The sequence below is a fragment of the Cucumis sativus genome, chromosome 3, assembly GCF_000004075.3.
Source record: "Cucumis sativus cultivar 9930 chromosome 3, Cucumber_9930_V3, whole genome shotgun sequence".
Classification (NCBI taxonomy): Eukaryota; Viridiplantae; Streptophyta; class Magnoliopsida; order Cucurbitales; family Cucurbitaceae; genus Cucumis; species Cucumis sativus.
In genome coordinates, this window is record NC_026657.2 from 1,331,915 (window position 1) to 1,349,871 (window position 17,957).

General features: G+C 32.9%; 2 protein-coding genes across 4 annotated transcripts; one reads left to right on the forward strand and one right to left on the reverse strand.

Moving 5' to 3' along the window:
- Positions 1-317: 317 nt before the first annotated feature.
- Positions 318-9,893, forward strand: LOC101204243 (AT-hook motif nuclear-localized protein 13). 3 transcript variants are annotated; one of them, XR_968839.2, is made up of 6 exons: positions 318-1,081; positions 1,165-1,217; positions 4,452-4,580; positions 8,011-8,169; positions 8,372-8,714; positions 9,617-9,893. XR_968839.2 is itself a non-coding variant. In XM_004148686.3 (5 exons), the coding sequence occupies exons 1-5, from the start codon at positions 598-600 to the stop codon at positions 8,633-8,635; spliced, it is 1,089 nt and encodes a 362-aa protein (XP_004148734.1). In that variant the 5' UTR covers positions 318-597; the 3' UTR covers positions 8,636-9,109. The 3 variants fall into 3 exon arrangements, 1 of the variants encoding a protein (XP_004148734.1); XR_004215245.1 differs by lacking the exon at positions 9,617-9,893 and adding an exon at positions 9,463-9,610; XM_004148686.3 differs by lacking the exon at positions 9,617-9,893 and having other exon boundaries at positions 8,372-9,109.
- Positions 9,894-16,201: 6,308 nt separating this feature from the next.
- On the reverse strand, positions 16,202-17,547 carry LOC101210132 (AT-hook motif nuclear-localized protein 23). Its single transcript, XM_004148711.3, has one exon. The coding sequence runs from the start codon at positions 17,302-17,304 to the stop codon at positions 16,558-16,560; it is 747 nt and encodes a 248-aa protein (XP_004148759.1). The 5' UTR covers positions 17,305-17,547; the 3' UTR covers positions 16,202-16,557.
- Positions 17,548-17,957: the final 410 nt, after the last annotated feature.

Genomic DNA, 17,957 nt, shown 5'->3' on the forward strand with positions numbered 1-17,957 from the left:
CAAAAACTAGACTCTTGAAAAAATGGGAGTTAATTGGATGAGGTTGTGGTTAGCCAAAGATGAGGTTGGATGCAACCATGATTGTATGATGAATGGAACATGGTAGGAGTTATTTGGGTGAGGAACCAACCTTTTCAACTTCAACAACAAACCTTTATATAATTAAAATACTCTGGAATTGATTAATTTGACTGGTAGAGAGTTTTGATTAGGATAAATTTTGTAATTTACATTGGCTTGGGAGGGTAAATAATTGAAGCCAAATTGATAGAAGAACAAAATCAAGAAGAAAACAAAAAGAAAGAAAAGAGAGAAAAAGAAGAATAAACTAAAACCCTAAAAAACAAAACCCATTTCGCGGTTCTCTTTCTCTTTCTCCTTCCCATTTCCCGTGTCTGTTCAGTCGTCACTCGTCACTGATCGAACAAAGCAAATACGCAAATTCACAACACGAATCACTGAACCCATCAATTTCCCATTTCCATTCTTCCCTCAACAATCAACCCAGAACAAGAAGACACACCAAGAACAACCACAACAAGAAGAAAGGGATCTCCTTTCTTCCCACATTCCCTTAATCTGATTTTGCCCCCCAAAATGGATTCACGGGAGAGGTCGATGCCTTCTGTTCATCAACATCATCAACAATCAACTCCACCCAACAGGATGATCCCCAACAACGCTTCTTATTCCGCTAATATGCCCAATTCCAACAATACTTCCCCTTTGATCAACCCCAATTCCGCTGCTGCTCAAATGATGTCTTCCGCTTCCCGATTTCCCTTCAACTCCATGATGGGTTCCTCTTCTAAGCCTTCCGAATCTCCCAATGCAGCTTCTTATGATGGATCGCAGTCTGAATTGCGCACTGGTGGCTTTAACATTGATTCTGGGAAGAAGAAGAGAGGCCGTCCCAGGAAGTATTCTCCTGATGGGAATATCGCCTTGGGTTTATCACCAACCCCCATCACTTCTTCCGCCGTTCCTGCCGATTCCGCCGGCATGCACTCCCCAGATCCTCGCCCTAAGAAGAACAGGGGACGGCCGCCCGGTACAGGGAAGAGGCAAATGGATGCTTTGGGTACTTATCTTTATGCCTTTCTTCCTTCTTCTTGTTTTTCTTTCTTTATGCCTTGTGTAATGGTGTGTTATCCTGGGGGACAGGGACCGGCGGTGTTGGTTTTACTCCTCATGTCATTCTTGTGAAACCAGGAGAGGTAAAGAAATTTGCTTTCTTTTGTATATATTATGATGCTGCTGAATTTGATTTGATGTTATTCTGTTTTTTTTTTTTAAAAAATTTATTTTCTATTCAATGGTATTCAATTCTTGTAGTCGATTGCTTGGGCTTCTATGAGTAATTCATTAAATGAAGTGAGGTGGGAGCTTGTTGATTTAAGATTAGATATTGAGATTCTACAACATTGGCTGATGGACCTTAACTCCTTTCCTTGAGAATGTGGTTGTGTAAATCTGTGTGTTATATATGTATGTTTCATTCATTGATGTTCCCTGGGGGTGGTATTTGTTATCTCTCCCTTGTGGTAGCACTTGTACTGCCATACAGTTACTCGTCTTGATAGAAAGAGAAGAAAAGAGAAAGGAACCCAAATTAGAAAGATGAGAAAGAATTTGAGTAGAGTATAGTTGGTGTTTAATAAAAGGAAAGAATGCATCACAAGGCAAAGAGTTGTGAACCTGTTTTTGTGGAAAATAGATAACACAATCTTTATTCTTTTCATAAAAATGTAAATGCCTCAATGTCATAAGATCGATTCTGGTGGTTTACATTTTCTCTTACTTTGAAGAGTACAAAGCCCCTAAGAATCCTTCAATTGTAAGTTTAGATGTCAATGAAGTGAAGGTAAGAGATAAGGAGAGTAATATTGTCACGGTTTTGAATTAGATGCTTAAAATTGGGATTTTTTCCCCCGCAAATTCCTTCAACACTTTTTTGGGCTTTTGTTTAGTACTTTTGATATTTCAGTGGATAGTTTTTGTTTCCTATTAAAAGGTTCTCCAACATTTGAATGTTTTCTTCATCCTTATTCCTACAAAAGGTTTGTGTTAGCAAGTTTCAGTGATAATTGATTCAAATAAGTAGTGAACTGTGCTGTGATTTCTAGAACTGGCCATACTTGCATTATTGAGCTAAATTGGTTGTAGCTGAATTCAAGATAAGAACTTTAGCTATTTCACTCTATTATGTGGTCTTAGGAAACTATTCAAATAGCTTTGTGAGAACAGAATTTCCGCAAAAACTGAAACATAACCCAATTGTTCTCACTTCTAAATCTGATTCATCAAATTCCTGTCTAGATCTAGCTTTTCCTACAATAACATCAGATTTTTTGTTTGTAAAGGAAACCCATTGGAATTCTTTTGATAGATGCGAAAAAGTTTTTATATATATGTATTGTCAAACTGTTGTATTGTTCATTTCAAAGTGTAGTTCATGTTTCTTTTTTGCTTTTGCATTAAATTGAATCCAATATTCACCGATTTGTAAAGTTCAGTGTTGTGATTTCTCGTCACTTTTAAGATCTAATGTTAATAGTTGATTGTCCAAAGTCAAAGCCGTTTGCTAAGCCTGGATTCAGAGTGGAGCTTTGTTATGAACTGTAAACGTCGATGGGAGATCTGTTTTGATTGAAATTAGGCTTAATCATTAGAAGCTGCTTCTGTGGAGACACTTCATCACTCAACTGCCTCTTAAATTGGTGTCTGCAAGATTTTTTTACATTTTAGAGTTTAGAATTTTGTGGTGCAAGGGAGGAGGGTAGTTAATTAGTTGGAGGGATTCTGATTGGTTAGGAAATCGAAAAATGTCTATCCTTCAAGGAGCTTTCAGGAACTTTCTAGTTCAATTTGGTTTGGTTCTATTTCTTGGTTTGTTTGGCTAAATTTGGCTTTTCCATTTACCATAGAGATCATTCTTACTTGGCACATCAACAAAGCTATTTGGCATCAAAGTACCACAAGAAAGTGAAATTCTTTCCCTGATATCTGACTCTTCATGAGTTAAGCACTACTGATAAGATATCTTTCGCTTGTGTCGTCCTTATCACCTACTGGTTTTATTTTGTGGTAGGATGTTTTTGAGAATGCTCCGTTTGTTTGTTTTGGATGATAAATCTAAATGTAGGGAAAATCTGTGTAAACTATTTAGTTTGTTTTGGTTGCAGACTTCCCCTTGTTAATATCCACCATTTGTTCTCTAAGGAGGAACCCCTTTGAAAGAGAACTAAAGCATTGTGATTGTGCGTGATTAAAGTTATTTGAGCAAAATAGAAACTGAGAATTTTTCGAAAAGCAGTAAAAACTGGGAGGGATATCTGAGAAGAAACTAAAACTGGGAGTTTCTTCTGGTGTTCTCTGCTTTAGATTGTAATCCCTTCTTTTGCTCTTTTAATGTTTGAAAAAATGAATATTTCTTTAAACGTTTATCAAAATTGATCTGTTGAAGAAAGGCAAGGAAGGTAAGGCCTTCAAGCTTTTTTTGTCGATCAGCTTTAAATTTTTTATGATTTTATCTGTAATACTTATCAAGTATGAAGATCCATCTTAAGTCGTAACATATTGTTTGATAATCTAGTAATGTCATTTGAAAAAAATTGCTCTTTTTTAATTTTTGGATGGTCGTGAGTGCTTGGGCAAGCTTGCACACGCGTCCACATTGTTTCGATGACAAATTTGAAGATCTTACCGGATGCCTTATTTCCCTCCCCGTTGTTCTTTATAGGAATGAATTTTGTGGTTTCCTCTTACGAAAGCCTATGGTACTATCTAGCGGGCTTTAGTTAATTGAAATGATGGTGTTTCACTTTTAAGACTGATAGGATCATTCATAAATATACTTTTTGAATACAGAATTTAAAAACATTTACAATAATAATATTTTGCATTTACAATAATATTCTTTTGGGTGTGGTCAGAGAGACATTCGAGCTATGATAGAGGAGTTCCTCCTTCATCTGCCATTCAGAGATAGGTTTGCTGGGTGTGTGCAATTATTTGGGATATTTGGGGGAAGAGGAGTGATAGAGATTTTAGAGGGAAGGATAGGGATCCTTGTAAGGTCTGGTCTTTGGTAAGATTTCATGTCTCAATTTGGGTTTTGGTTGCAAAGCTTTTTTGTAATTATTCGGTAGGAAACGTCTCCCTCAGTTGGATCCCTTTCCTTTAGTGAGGTTTTTTTTGGCTTGTTTTTTGTGTGTTCTTTCATTTTTTTTTCTCAATGAAACTTGTTGTTTCTATCAAAAAAAATATTTCGGGCATTTTCTGCTCTTGACCTTTCCTGGTATAGAGTAGGATTTAGTTTTCCATGGTACAGACATGTGCTATTGAATGTGTTTTCATACTTTACTCCCTTCCTTAATATGCATATGGATTTATAAGTCTGAACCTTAATCGATGCCTGTTTCAAAAAGTGGCTTCTCATTGTTTTGCAGGACATTGCCTCAAAAGTTATGGCATTTTCACAGCAGGGGCCACGGACTGTTTGTATTCTCTCTGCCCATGGGGCTGTCTGCAACGTTACCCTTCAACCTGCATTGTCATCTGGTAGTGTGTCATACGAGGCAAGTTCTTAATTTTCCTGAGTTGACTTTGGAGAACTGTAGCCAGCAAGTGATGTCGGACTTACTATTATTTACTGTACATTCTAACGCATCAACTTCCAAAACATAGAAGGATCCATGTGAGAGTTTTGCGCAAGCTTATGAGAACACACGTCATTTTCTTGTTTATTATTGCTGGTCACCCCTCCTCTACTCTTGATGTTGGTTTTCCTTTGGAGCGTGAGGGTCACTTTACGTCAAATGCTTGTACATTGTAGCTCAGGCTAGCTATTCCATTCCTGCATGTACTATCTGCCTCTCTTAACCTTCTTGGCGTTTTACCATCTTTTTTCTGCTTATTTTCATTTGTTAAACGTCTGTTTGTTTTGCCTTTCTATTTAATAGGGTTACCCTTTGCCCTGTACTATGGTGATGAAAGGTAAAGCTCTGGGGTTTTGCAAACATCCGTATTTCTATGAACTATATAGAGAAGACAGACAGTTTCTTGTAAACAGTTCCTTGTGAATTTTTAAATGGGTTGATTATTTCCAAGTGAAAGAATGGAACGTGGTGATAACTTAATTTATCAGTCCTAAACTTGGAAGTAGCTTGCTCCAATACATAGTGAGTCCATGGATTTGGTGATCCCTGACCGGCGGTTCATGCTTATCTACATGGAGGTTATGGTAGTCTCCTCAATTTTTAAGATGCCTGGTGCTAGTACTTGTAATGTATTTCATCCGTTTCTTCTCAGCCTCTAAAAGAAGAGAAAGGTAGCATTGATCATTAAGGATTTTACCCTTGTGCCTAAAGGTGTGACCCAAAAATTCTATGGAGAAGGATCTCAAGGATGTAAAAAATTTTAAGTAACTAGCTATATCAAGAGTGTACATTCCTTTTCAGTGATTCATTCCTAAGATCTTTGAACTTAACTTGGAACAATCTTATGCTAGGTGAACTCCTGGAAATTTTCCTTGGAAGGATATGAGTGGGGTGGGGACAAAGCATGCTGAAACTATTCATTCTGGTTTGTGAAGGTATTTTTCACTCTTGGAAGCTCTTCAACACAAACAAAATGACGTAGTCAGATTGTGGAAATGCCCAGGTAATTAGATGTCCAATCCAAATCCATGATCTGAATCTTGGGCTTTGAGTGTTTTTTTTTAAAAAAAGATATTGAAAAATAGAGAGACAAAGTTCAATGTACATGAGGGTTATACATGGGGATTAGCAGGCGCACCCGAACATCTCAACTAGGTTGTCACCTTCTTAGCGCCCTCATCACATCCAAAAAGTGAAAATAAAATCCTTATACTAGCGCCCTTATCACTTGGGCTTGGGGTGTTATAGTTGGAGTAAGGATCCTCTGGGTTTTTGGGAGCACATCAAAGAGAGATCGAAGGTAGAAGTGAAGTTGTATTGCAGTAGCAATGGGGCAGGTCACAAACGTTGGTTATTTCTACTCTTGTTCTTGCCTAGCACACATGATTGATTAGTAGTTGACAGTAAAGTTATGGTTCCTCTATTTTTGGCCTTGGGTATTAAGTTTACTTTAGTACAATAATCGAGCAAAGCCTTTGATCTTCTAAGGATATTAGTATCTAACTGACATTTTATACTTAATTGGAAGGATGGTTTCTTGGTGACAAAATGGAGCGGCCACATAACATCTTGCTTGGCTTTCTTAGTATAGGAGTCATTCCAATTTCACTTGCAGCAGTGAAGGACTTTAGATTGTATGACAGTATCTCAAGGAGAGAGACTAACAAGTGACCATGTACCAATAGAATTTTAGAGCCAAACTATTTAACTTGAGGCAATTTAAGGCAGGATTCAATAATGAGATCCATGAGGGACATCCACTGCCATTTCTCGGTTACTCAACTAAAGTTTTTTCTTTGGAGAGTATTTATTTTCTTTTATAGATCAAATCTTAGATAGAGGCAAACTATGGCACTACAAAAGTTCTTTCTTAATTTAAAAAGTACAAGAATTAAATTTTTTTGATGAAGCAAACTGCTTTCATTGAGAAAGAATGAAAGAATACAAAGACTTACAAAAAAAAAAAAAACCAGAAAAAACACCCCAACTAGCATAAGGGGGACCAACTAAGTACAATAATTAAATTTTGAACTCCATTTTGACTGAGCTCCAAAAAGAGGCCACAACTTCTTTTGGGTTTAAAAATCCAATATTGTTTTTTTGTTAGAAAAAATTACTTCATCCTTTTCTAGTCTCCCATCAGGTAATCACCATTGGATTGTTAATGTAACAATTGTGCTGCAGAGATGATCTGTGTTAGATGTTGAACATTTACCATCCCTTGATTTTTTTTTTTTCTGAAAAGAAGACAAGTTTCTTTATTATAAATAAACTCAAAGTACAAGGGAGCTATACAATGAGAATAATACGGAAGCCAAGAAATGGAGGAGAGAGATAGAGAATCAATAGATGCACCCAGACATTTCAACTAGGTTGACACCCCCCATAGCATCCTCATCATATCCAAAATACAAAGAACAAGAACAATACTAAGGTCATGAAAAGACCAAAGTAACAACCTAAATAACAACAGAAGCTACCTACGGTAGACAAAAGTAAGGCTGAAAAGTAAAAACATAACGGTAGAAATACATATTAAAGCCCATCCAAACTTCAGAAGCACTAATTCTGAAATGGCAATCGTGGGAAACTACATTGAATCTTATCAGATGAAGGCGGTCCAATTGAGGCAGATGTCCTGTATGGAGAAATCTTTGAATTTTGCATTTGAAGAACACCAAGCTGCTGTGTTTCTTTTAGAAATCTCTACGATGTCAACCCAATCCCTTTTTTTTTTATCATGGAAGATGCATTGGTTATGTTCAAACCAAATCTCAGCTAGAAGCCCTTTTATCAAATTAACCCAAATTAGAAAAGGTGCTTTTGTTGACTGGTAATAATGCCATGCTTAGAATATTTGAATGCAAGAAACAGCAAAATGTTTCAATTGATTGATATGCTTAGGGATGAGCTTCAAGACTGATATTCATGTAGGCTGGTGTATTTTTTTAAACTCTTTTGCAATTATTCTATTTCTTATTGCCAATTGGTAAGCTTTTCATATTCTATTGGGTTGATTGTGAGGGTTTTAATTCTTTGCACATCCCGATTGAAGAAAGAAATTAAAAAGCAAATTTCTCTGCGAAGTTCTTTTTTAATGAGCATAAGCATTTATTCTGCATCACTAGAACCTCAAAAAGTTTTTATTGGTTGTGCTGACTCATTATTCCTGAAACAGCTGGAGGAAAAAGAACCTATTCTAGCTGTAGTCTACACCAACCTTTAAAAAAATCTGTTGATGTTCTTGATTCATTAGCCTGAAAAACTAAGGGAAAAGATCTATTCTAGCTGTATTATTTCCTTTGTACACAAGATATCACCAATTCTATCGCTTTTAAATCTTATGCAGGGCCGCTATGAAATCATATCTCTATCAGGTTCCTTTTTGATTTCTGAAAATAATGGTAATCGGAGTCGAAGTGGTGGTTTAAGTGTGTCTCTAGCAAGTGCAGATGGACAAGTTCTTGGTGGAATTACCAACATGCTAACGGCAGCATCGACAGTTCAGGTACTAACCTTCCCTACTGTCTACAAGAAAGTTGGTTGTCTTAGCTTGACATAGTGCTGTTGATACTTCCCATTTTGGATGGGTTGAATGTTCTTTGCTTGGTTTCAAGCTTATCTGCTAATGTAAAATTTGACAATACCAGAGGAGAAACAAAAGTAAGTTGGTTTTTATGCCTTAAATCATGTCTTTTGTGCAAAATCAGGTTATAGTCGGTAGCTTTCTCGTGGATGGAAAAAAGCTAGGAGCAAGTATACAGAAATCTGGGCCGTCGTCTACGTCCCCCAATATGTTAAACTTTGGTACACCCGTGGCTGCAGGCTGCCCCTCTGAAGGTGCATCAAATAATTCATCCGACGACAATGGTGGTAGCCCTTTAAGCCGAGGGCCTGGAATGTACACCAATGCGAACCAACCAATTCATAATATGCAGATGTATCAACAATTATGGGCTAGCCGAAATCAATAATGAAGCTGCTTTGCTCAACTTAACAGTGTAGTGCATTGGGTGTCGAAGTGGTTAGTGTTTTGCATCCCGATGTATAGAGGTTAGTTCTGGATTCTGTCCCTAACATCCATTGCGCAAACCCCGTATCATAACTTTTCTAGATTAGATTCTCTATTGATCTTTTAGCTGCTGGTTAGCTTTTTTCTAGTCTGTCCAAATTGTCTACTTGAACATTTATCCATGAATGCGGAATTTCTGAAGATTGTGGTAAATTGTATCGATTGGGATGTCATTATTAAAAACTAAGAAGGGTAAATTTTCTACTCTCCTCTCTTAATTAGGGACAAAATCAAACGTATCCAAATATGGATTGTCGAATCCGTAGTCAGTAACACATTAGTTTTAACCTCTTGGAAAAGCCATGAAGTTGAGTCAACATGATTATTCATGGAACGATGTGTTCAAATCAAAATGAGTACAAATTATTATTGTTAAGATCTTTTTCTAGAGATCAATGAAAGTAGGACACTGTGAGTTGTTCACCTTTTCAATTGCTTTTGCTTTCATTGTGCTGAAATGGGGTTATTCTGTGAACAGAGTGAGAGAATTATGAAGTGTTTTCTGAAATTTTCTCTTGCAATATTTACAAAATCCTACAAGTAGTTTGAAGAGGGAGGGGAAAGGTTTGCAAGTATCAAACACTTGGGATTTGTTCTATAGGTTATACAACTGTCTCTTTGAGTTTTAAGGAGCCATGAGAGAAAATTTGCATATCTGCTATTGGATTTTTCATCTTATATAGTTGAACATTTGATTTCATTATTTGTCTGAATGTCTCATCTTAATAGGATTTACCTTGGGGAAATCAAAATGAAGGCCTATTAGATCAAAATTTAATATGTAATGACATAACCTTGGAGGATGGTACTTGAGTTGTGAAAGATTTAACTATTCTAAAAGTAAACAAAATATTTAGTTTGACATGTAATATAAACACTGCAGGTAGCTCTTGAAGCAACGACGAATGACTATGGTCATCCATCATATATCATATTCTGTGTCTAATCATTTGCATATTATTTGCTACTGATCCTATTAGAACTTGTAAAATTTGTATTTGAAATCAGTACTAAACACAATTTCTGTAGATTGTTCCCCAAATCGTGTACCGATTGTATGCCGAACATAGACCTTCACTATTATTATGTATGCCATTTTGTACCAAGCTAACTAACAATGGTTACATGATAATAACCTTTTCTTTATACTTCCCCTATAATGTACTTTGAATTGTGTAATCTTTGAAAATGATTTTTTTTAATAGAAAAAACTATTTTTTTTTTTTTTAGTTTAAAACTATTGACTTTGTTTCATTTTGTTATTGATTGATGGTATTGTGTTATTAGATGAGCAAGTGGTTAGCAAGCCATTTTAGCTTTTTCATATAAGTTGGGTCAGATTGGGTTGAATAAATTTCTATATCTTCTATTTGTTTGTGTTTTCAATTTGGATTCCTCCATCAAGACGTTCGAGATGCTATGATTTATTCACTCATTCCCTTTCCAAAAAAATCTAGAAAATCCAATTGGAAACATGAAGAAATTGGGAAATATGGTGATTTCTTTTGTTTTAATCGTTTAAATAGGAGTTAAAATGACAGTAATGTGCCTTAAATCTATTAGAGTGAAAATTATCCAAATTTCTATCGCTCAAAATCATCGCAATGAACTTAAAGTTACAATTTCAATTTTAAGTTCTTGAATGTTTATATACAAATTTAGTTCCATTTCACTTTTTTTTTTCTTATTACAGTTGAACTTAATATTCAATCAACATTATGATAATTATCTAGAAAATTATATTTTTCTAACAGCATATTGGGAGAAGGATCGTATCTCTAAACTTGAGGTTAGAGACTCCCTCCCCGCCCCTATTCCATTTTCTATCCTCACGAACTTTCGAGTTGAAATTTTTCGCGGAAAATATTTCTCACTTTTGTTTTTTTGTCTTTAATAAATAAGTACAAATATATATAAGTATTATGTAAACACACATATACATGTTTATATATACATGTGTGTCTCACTCCTACGTGTTCAATGAATATTTCTACTCAAGGCCAATAATATAAATTCATGCCAATTATTCACACGTGGAGGAAAAAAAGTTGTGATAATTCAATTACTATATAGAAAATTCATGTTAAGAAAATTTTGAATAACTATATTGACATGATTTTTGTTGTAACAAATAAGAATATGATAGATCTCAAAATAATCATAATAAAAATATTAAAATATATTAATAAGAGCTCGTTTAGATTAACTTGAGAATTTTTTATTTAACGGATAAAAATCAAACAACTTATAGATAGGAATATAATATCTATAAATTTAATCTTTAAAAACAAAAAACCAAACCAAATGGTTATTAAATAAGTACGTAAAGGCTAAATCTAAATGTTTTCGTGCCTTAAAAAAAATCTTTAAGAGATGGTTTAGATTGCAAATATTGTTTAAGGAGTAACAATTCTTTTTCAAACTAAGTTTTGCAAGAAGTTATACTCAACCCGATTCCCAACAATTTTCAGAAGTGCTTATAGAAACACTGTTCTAAAGCATGTCTTCAAAAAGTAATTTAAAAGTATTATAAATCACAGAAAGATTAAAACTAGAAAGACCAAGAATTGTTATCAACATAGCTTTGGTCATCTTGGGAGTAGTATTGTTTGGGTGCTTAGAGACCATAAGGGGTGCGTTCATTGTTGCAGGGAAGCCTGTTTGAGTCTCATTTGATGCGTTATTTGTTGATATCCGAGTGATTGCGGTGAGTTCACAGGTTGTGATCGAGCTCGACAGTGCAGTTGCTTTGTTAAGAGGAAGAGTTGTCAACAGCAGTAAGATCTATGGTGAAGATGCACTGTGATTTATTTGACGTTCATGAACTAAAGTGGTTGATGGTGTAGCTCGTTAGACTATGTAAAGGTGTTGGTTAATAACGATTCGATTTGTTAATTTTTAAAACTATGTTTACTTATTTTCCTTTAACCATACAAACGATTTCCAACTTGCTTAAGTTAACCTTTGAAACAAGTACAACAATATAATATAACAATTCGAGAGATTTATTATAAATTAGTGTAAATGGTGAAAGGCATTATTCTTTTTTTGTTTTTTTTAAATGGAATCAAAGAAGATTTCATATTCCCAAAAAATAAATATTATATAACAACTTGGTTTCCCTCTCTATACCACTTTCCAATGACAACATTAACCCACTGTGAAAATTAATTAGTTTTCATAATATTTTAAGGGAGGAATTTATAGTTAGGTTTTGGGTACTTTATCATGTTAATATTTATTTACTTTTAGTGGATTTTTAGTCGACAAAGTTGAGTTAAGTGGATAATAACGATTCATAGAGTTAAAATATCTTTAGAATGCAAAATTGAGTTATAAAATCAAATTATATGTTTCGAGATGTTGAACTAGTTGAGTTATTGAATTAAAAGTATAGAAGGGCATTTTTTGAGTAATCTAAAAAAAATGTTTGGGGTAATTTTATTAATTTAGATTCGGTTTGATAATCGTTTAATTTTTTATTTTTAATTATTATGTACTTTCAAAATATTTAAAATTGAAGACCATCACTTTTGGATCGAGATATGATAAGGGTGTTATGAATGTGTGATAACCTACTTATCTTTTGAATTCTCGTATTTTGTTTTTTAAAAAAATGAAGGCATTTTATTAATAGTTTTTCAAAATTTGATTTGATTTTGAGAGAATGAAGTCATGGTATAAAAGAAAAACCCTAACCTCCAAATTTTGTTTTTAAAATACCATATAAAACTATTCTAGTCCCTAGAGCTAATTCTTTGAATAAATAATAGTTTATAAAAAATGTGACATCTTAAGTTATTTATTCATTAATTTGATATGATGTAGGGTAAGTTGAGTATATTTGAATGATTAATGAAGTTGGCACCCTCACAATTGTGATGTAATTATATATATAAACAATAGTGTTTGCATAGACAAATGCAAGGAAATATTTAGGTAATGAAAATGGGTCGAATTTTCAATTAATTGATTTCTGAAAGTTAATGACAAATGACAAAATTAAAGTGAATAAGTATAAGGTTTCAGGGAATAAAATAAGTGAAGTGGGAGTCTGAGAATTAAAGTGAGGTCAGGTAAAGTAGTTTTGGGACTAAAGTCAGACTTAAACCCATTTCAATTTTAATATATATCAAACAATCAAAATTTATAAATATAATAAAATTTAGATCTAATTTTTAGAACTATTAGTAATAAAATCGTTTCATTGCTAGTACGAGTATATCTATAGTTCTTAGAAATATTGTTATACGCTTAGTTATTAGTTTTAAAAGTACAATTACCTTAAATGTTATTGTATTTTTAGAGTTTATTTTTATTAAATAAATAATATATGTTATATTAATTCGTGTTCGATTGGGTTGAACTGAATTTTTCAACCCTCCAATCTGAAACCTATTCCAACCCAAAAAAATTTAATTTTTTAACCAAACTCAACTCACATTTAATTTAAACCTAACTCAACCCTTATAATATGAGTTTGATAGTCCGAGTTCAACCCATATTCTTACATCCCTAGACAACATTGTAGTGGAAAATGATGAAAGTGATAAGAAAGTGTCTATTGATTGGGTGCACCCCTAATCCATCGTATATCCTCCATTTTAGAAAAAAAGAAAATTGAAACGAAGTGTCAAACATCCGACCACCTTCAAGATAAAATGTCATATAATTCACCTACGAGTCAATTTCACTTTGTTGGCTTAAAATTTATGTTTCGACATGAGAGAATGATTATAGATAGAAAAAAAAAAAAAAAACAAATATAGTACAAAGTTTAAAATGACTATCAGTCAAGTTCACTAAGTTTAATAAAAATTTGTTGTATTTTATAAATAGTTTCAATATTTTGCTATTTTTCAAAATGTACTCGTGACACCTAAAATTTATTTTAAAATGTGTGCTTTATTAACATATTGTTCTAAATATTGAATAGGTGCAATAAACTACCACACACAAAATAATCAAAATAATAATAAAAAAAGTTCTTTTAGAAGTTAATTCATAGTAAAATATATTAACTAGATAATACGTAGATAATAAAACATATCATTTTCTCTAAGTTAAACTTGGTTGACTGAACTTATATTATATGTTTTGACATTTTGACATTTATTTAAAAATAAATATGCTTTATTAAAACATTGTTCTAAATTTCTATAAAAGAATTGAACATAGAGTTTAATCATAGTGCATGTATAAATAAATTTATTTTTGGGATATGCTTAATTACTTTATCCACTAAGTTAATATATTATTCCAATTCATTAGTTATATTATCATTAATATCTTATATGGCTCCCATTTGTAACTATGATTTGTATGATATCTTTAATAACAAATCTAATAAAAAAAACATTAAAGAGAAATTATTTAGACTAACATAAAATAGATCATTTAGATACCTATATTTATCTCTTTTCTAATCTACGTTCATTTTCAATATAAATTCAACTAGTTAAGATATATGTCATTAATTAATTACGAAATTGAAGATTTTCGAGGTAAAAAAATACAATGTAAATATCTTTTCTTTTAATATATATAATTATTTTCATTATTATTTTAGCTTTTAAGGCAACAAGAAGTCTCACATAATCCAACAATGTGATAAAAACAATAGAATAAATATCTATCGATCTCTATTGATGTTGTATCTTAAAGTAGTTTATCATGTCTATCACTTGTGACATTTAGTTATTTTCTAAAATAATGTGATTAAAAAAGTAATATATATTTCATTTTAGTTCAAGAATATTTAAGTAATGTGAAGTTGAGAAATCTAACTATTAATTATTAATATGGTAATCAATATCTTATCTATTAAATTAGGTTTGAATTAATTAAATATAAATAATCGATCAAACCAAATTATTTATGTAACTTTCATGACTACTAATTTAGTTCTCTCAAATTAATAGACATTTTTTGGATTCAACATCACAACTGAAAATGATTTTGAAAAATTCAAAATCAAAATGAATTTTATGAGTAATATTTAAAAATCCTTTAGTTTGAAAGTTGGAGGACATTTTTCTTCCATCACTCCTAAATATATACTTTTAGATTTTAGATTAAATTACAACTTTAATCAAACTTCTAAACTGAATTTTATACAATGTTCGAGCAAAAAAGTATAACAAAACCTAATTGTTTTGAGATCGGAGTATGATAAAAGTGTCAACGATGTATAAACCTAATTGAGATATTTGCGTGTATACTTTACTAATCCATCAAGTTCTCTAGTAAGTAACCTTTTTGAAAATTTTTAATTTTAATTTAGGTCCAATGAGATTTTAAACCTTTAGTTTTGTATCAAATAAGTTTGATGAATTTTTTTTACACAAAAAAAATGTCGAATAAGTACAATAGCCTATCACACATAGAACTTAAAAATTCAAGTAAGTAGTTAACGAAATCCAAATAATCTCTATTAGACATTTTCTTTTAAAATTGAAGCAAAATAGACTCAAACTCGAAAGTTTAGAGACTTAAACTCAAATTTTAACTTTTGAAAATAATATTAAAACATGAATTATAAAACAAATGAATTGTTCATAACAAGCTTATTTTATCAAAGAGTATAAAAAACAAAACATAACTCTTATCCAAAAGAATCCCTAGATTGAGCTATATATATATATATATAGTTAAGAAAAAAATGCCATTTTTTTATACCTCAATCTAATCTTTGAAACATCAAACCAAACCAAGCTATCTACTTTATAAAATATTTAATGAATTGACAAATTAAAAAAATACATTTAGAAAGAGAAAAGTAGAATAGTACTGCAAACTTAACTACTCTCATCTATGATAAAATTAAGCTTATATATATATTAATATATATGTATATGTGCCCACCCATGGAACATTTTTTAAGGTTGTATAATTAATTTGTTCTTCATCATTTACTGCTTCGTCTCTTTCTACTTTAATTCACAAATTTTCAAGATCTTTTTAATGTGTCTAACCTAATATTTGTATAGCTATAGCCTTTGTTCTTCTCATGTAAAGAAATATATTTAATCTCAAAAACAACAACAGCCTCCAAAATATGATCAAAAGATATATATAAAATGAGTAAAACATGTCATTAAATTAATTGAAGCTAAAGGAATCCAAAATAAAGTCCAAGGCTCAAACACTAATTTACATTTTACTTTTGTAGGTTTCGTCATCAAAATCAAAACACACCACACCCAATTTTTTTTTCAAAACCAAAACATATAATTACATATATACAACTAAATTTTATGTTAATTTTTCATGCAGACAAAACCTAGGAGTTAGAGAAAGGGAACACAATCCCATATAACAATATTCCATTAGTTTTTACTTAAAAAAACCCATAAAGAGAAAATTAATCTTGAATTGAGAAATCCACAAAAACAGCCATGAGATATAATTTCTTCTACGACTTAAATAATTTATAGATCCCAAACCCCAAAAGCAAGAGATCAACAACGACAAGAAGAAATTATATATATTATAAAAAGATATTCCTAAATTAAAGATGAGAAAGCTAAAGTATTCAATGAACATCCACAAAAAGAAGAAGATGAAGATGAAGAGAAGATGAAGATGAAGAAGAAAAAAAGATTTAATTAACAATATATATAAAAATAAGGGTTCATAAGAAGATTCAATGGCTGACCTTTGAAACCAGTTAGTCAATCCGATCTGCAATTTTTCTTCATTTTTTTTTTTTTTTGACTTTCGAGTCTAAACACTGCAAGAGATTTGATGGGGTGTTCTGGATTTGTTTTAAAAATAATTTCAAACCCTCAATTAGATCCAATTTTTGAGGGTTTGAATTGTTTGTCAAAAGGGTGGAAGTTGAACATTTTGCATATGAAGTGGCAAATTCAAGAATGGAAGTCCTGAATTTGATGGGTCTTGAAATGGATTATTATTGTTGTTGTTACCAACTCCGCCGCCGCTCCCTCCGCCGCCTGCAGGAGTTTGTTGCTGATCCTCCTCATCCAATGGCAATCTCTCATACGCTACATTCGTAAACGAAGCTGCAATCAAAATCACCGGCCCGGCCGCTGTCAATTCACCAGCAACCGTCCCTCCCACTACTTGCCCCTGCCCTCCGGCTAAAAATATCGTCAAACTCGTCGCACCGGGTGGAGCAGGCGGCGGCAGAAACGATCCCGACAACGACAAAATTTCAAACCTCCCTTGAAGAGTCAACACCCCAGCTGCCGCTGGCTGGCGGAGACCGACGTTGGTGACGTTACCGCTACCGCTCAAAATACAGATCCCACGCTGTCGTCGGCGGGCGTAGGAAGCGACGCAATCGAAAACATCGCAGCCGCTGCCAACTTCTAAGATGTGGACACGAAGCGTGTTGGCGCTCTCACGGGTGATGATAACCGGCGGCTTTGGTTTGTTTTTCGAACCTGGTGGCCGACCGCGTGGACGACGGCCAACAACATCCCCCGTACCACCTAGGGTTTGGTGGGGATCGTCATCGTCTTGGTGATCACCGGAGGAGAAATGACCACCGTCTACTTGTGGTTGAAGGTGAGTTAGATATCGAGTTCCTAAATCCAACCCAGCCATAAAACATTAACGAGAAAGAAAATTTTCGAAAGAAAAAAAATCCTTTTGAAGAAAATATGAATTTGAAAGAAACCCACAAAGGGAAATGGAAAAAGAGATGAAATTGAGGAAGAAAAATGGTGGAATATAGAGAGAAAGAGATGAAGAGATGAAGAAATGGAAGAAAGGCCAAAGAGGAAAGAAATAGGAGAGACTCAAAACGCAGTCATTCATTTCTCTCACTGCTAAAAAGTTTATGAATATTTATATGAAAAATTCATTAATTGGTTTAAATTTGTTTTTTAATTTTTTCATTTTTAAATAAAACTTGGTTTCTTATTGGTCTTCACGTTCTAAGAAAACTACTCTCACTTCTTGAGCGTGGAACAAACGCGATGATGTATGCTTCAAACTAAAGTTGTGTTTTGGAAAGTGCTTTCGGTAACTTTTTCTTTTCTTTTTTCCCAAAATTAGGGTTAGGTTACTAGAGTTAGTCAACTCCAATTATAATTACCCATATTCAAATTAACATACATAACTTCCATGTTTTCCATTCAATTCATTTTAGCTCAACCATAATTAATTAGTATTACTTTACGTGAGCTTACAAGTTTAAACCATTTTATTTTATTTGATTGGTCTTTTTAACGATGAACTAATTAAGAAGAATGTTA

Excerpts from the sequence above, each read along its gene's own strand:
- LOC101204243 (XM_004148686.3), top strand. The coding sequence starts at position 598 with ATGGATTCACGGGAGAGGTCGATGCCTTCTGTTCATCAACATCATCAA. Across the intron at positions 1,082-1,164 it reads GAGGCAAATGGATGCTTTGG|GGACCGGCGGTGTTGGTTTT; the intron begins GTACTTATCTTT and ends CCTGGGGGACAG. Across the intron at positions 1,218-4,451 it reads TTCTTGTGAAACCAGGAGAG|GACATTGCCTCAAAAGTTAT; the intron begins GTAAAGAAATTT and ends ATTGTTTTGCAG.
- LOC101210132 (XM_004148711.3), bottom strand. The coding sequence starts at position 17,304 with ATGGCTGGGTTGGATTTAGGAACTCGATATCTAACTCACCTTCAACCA.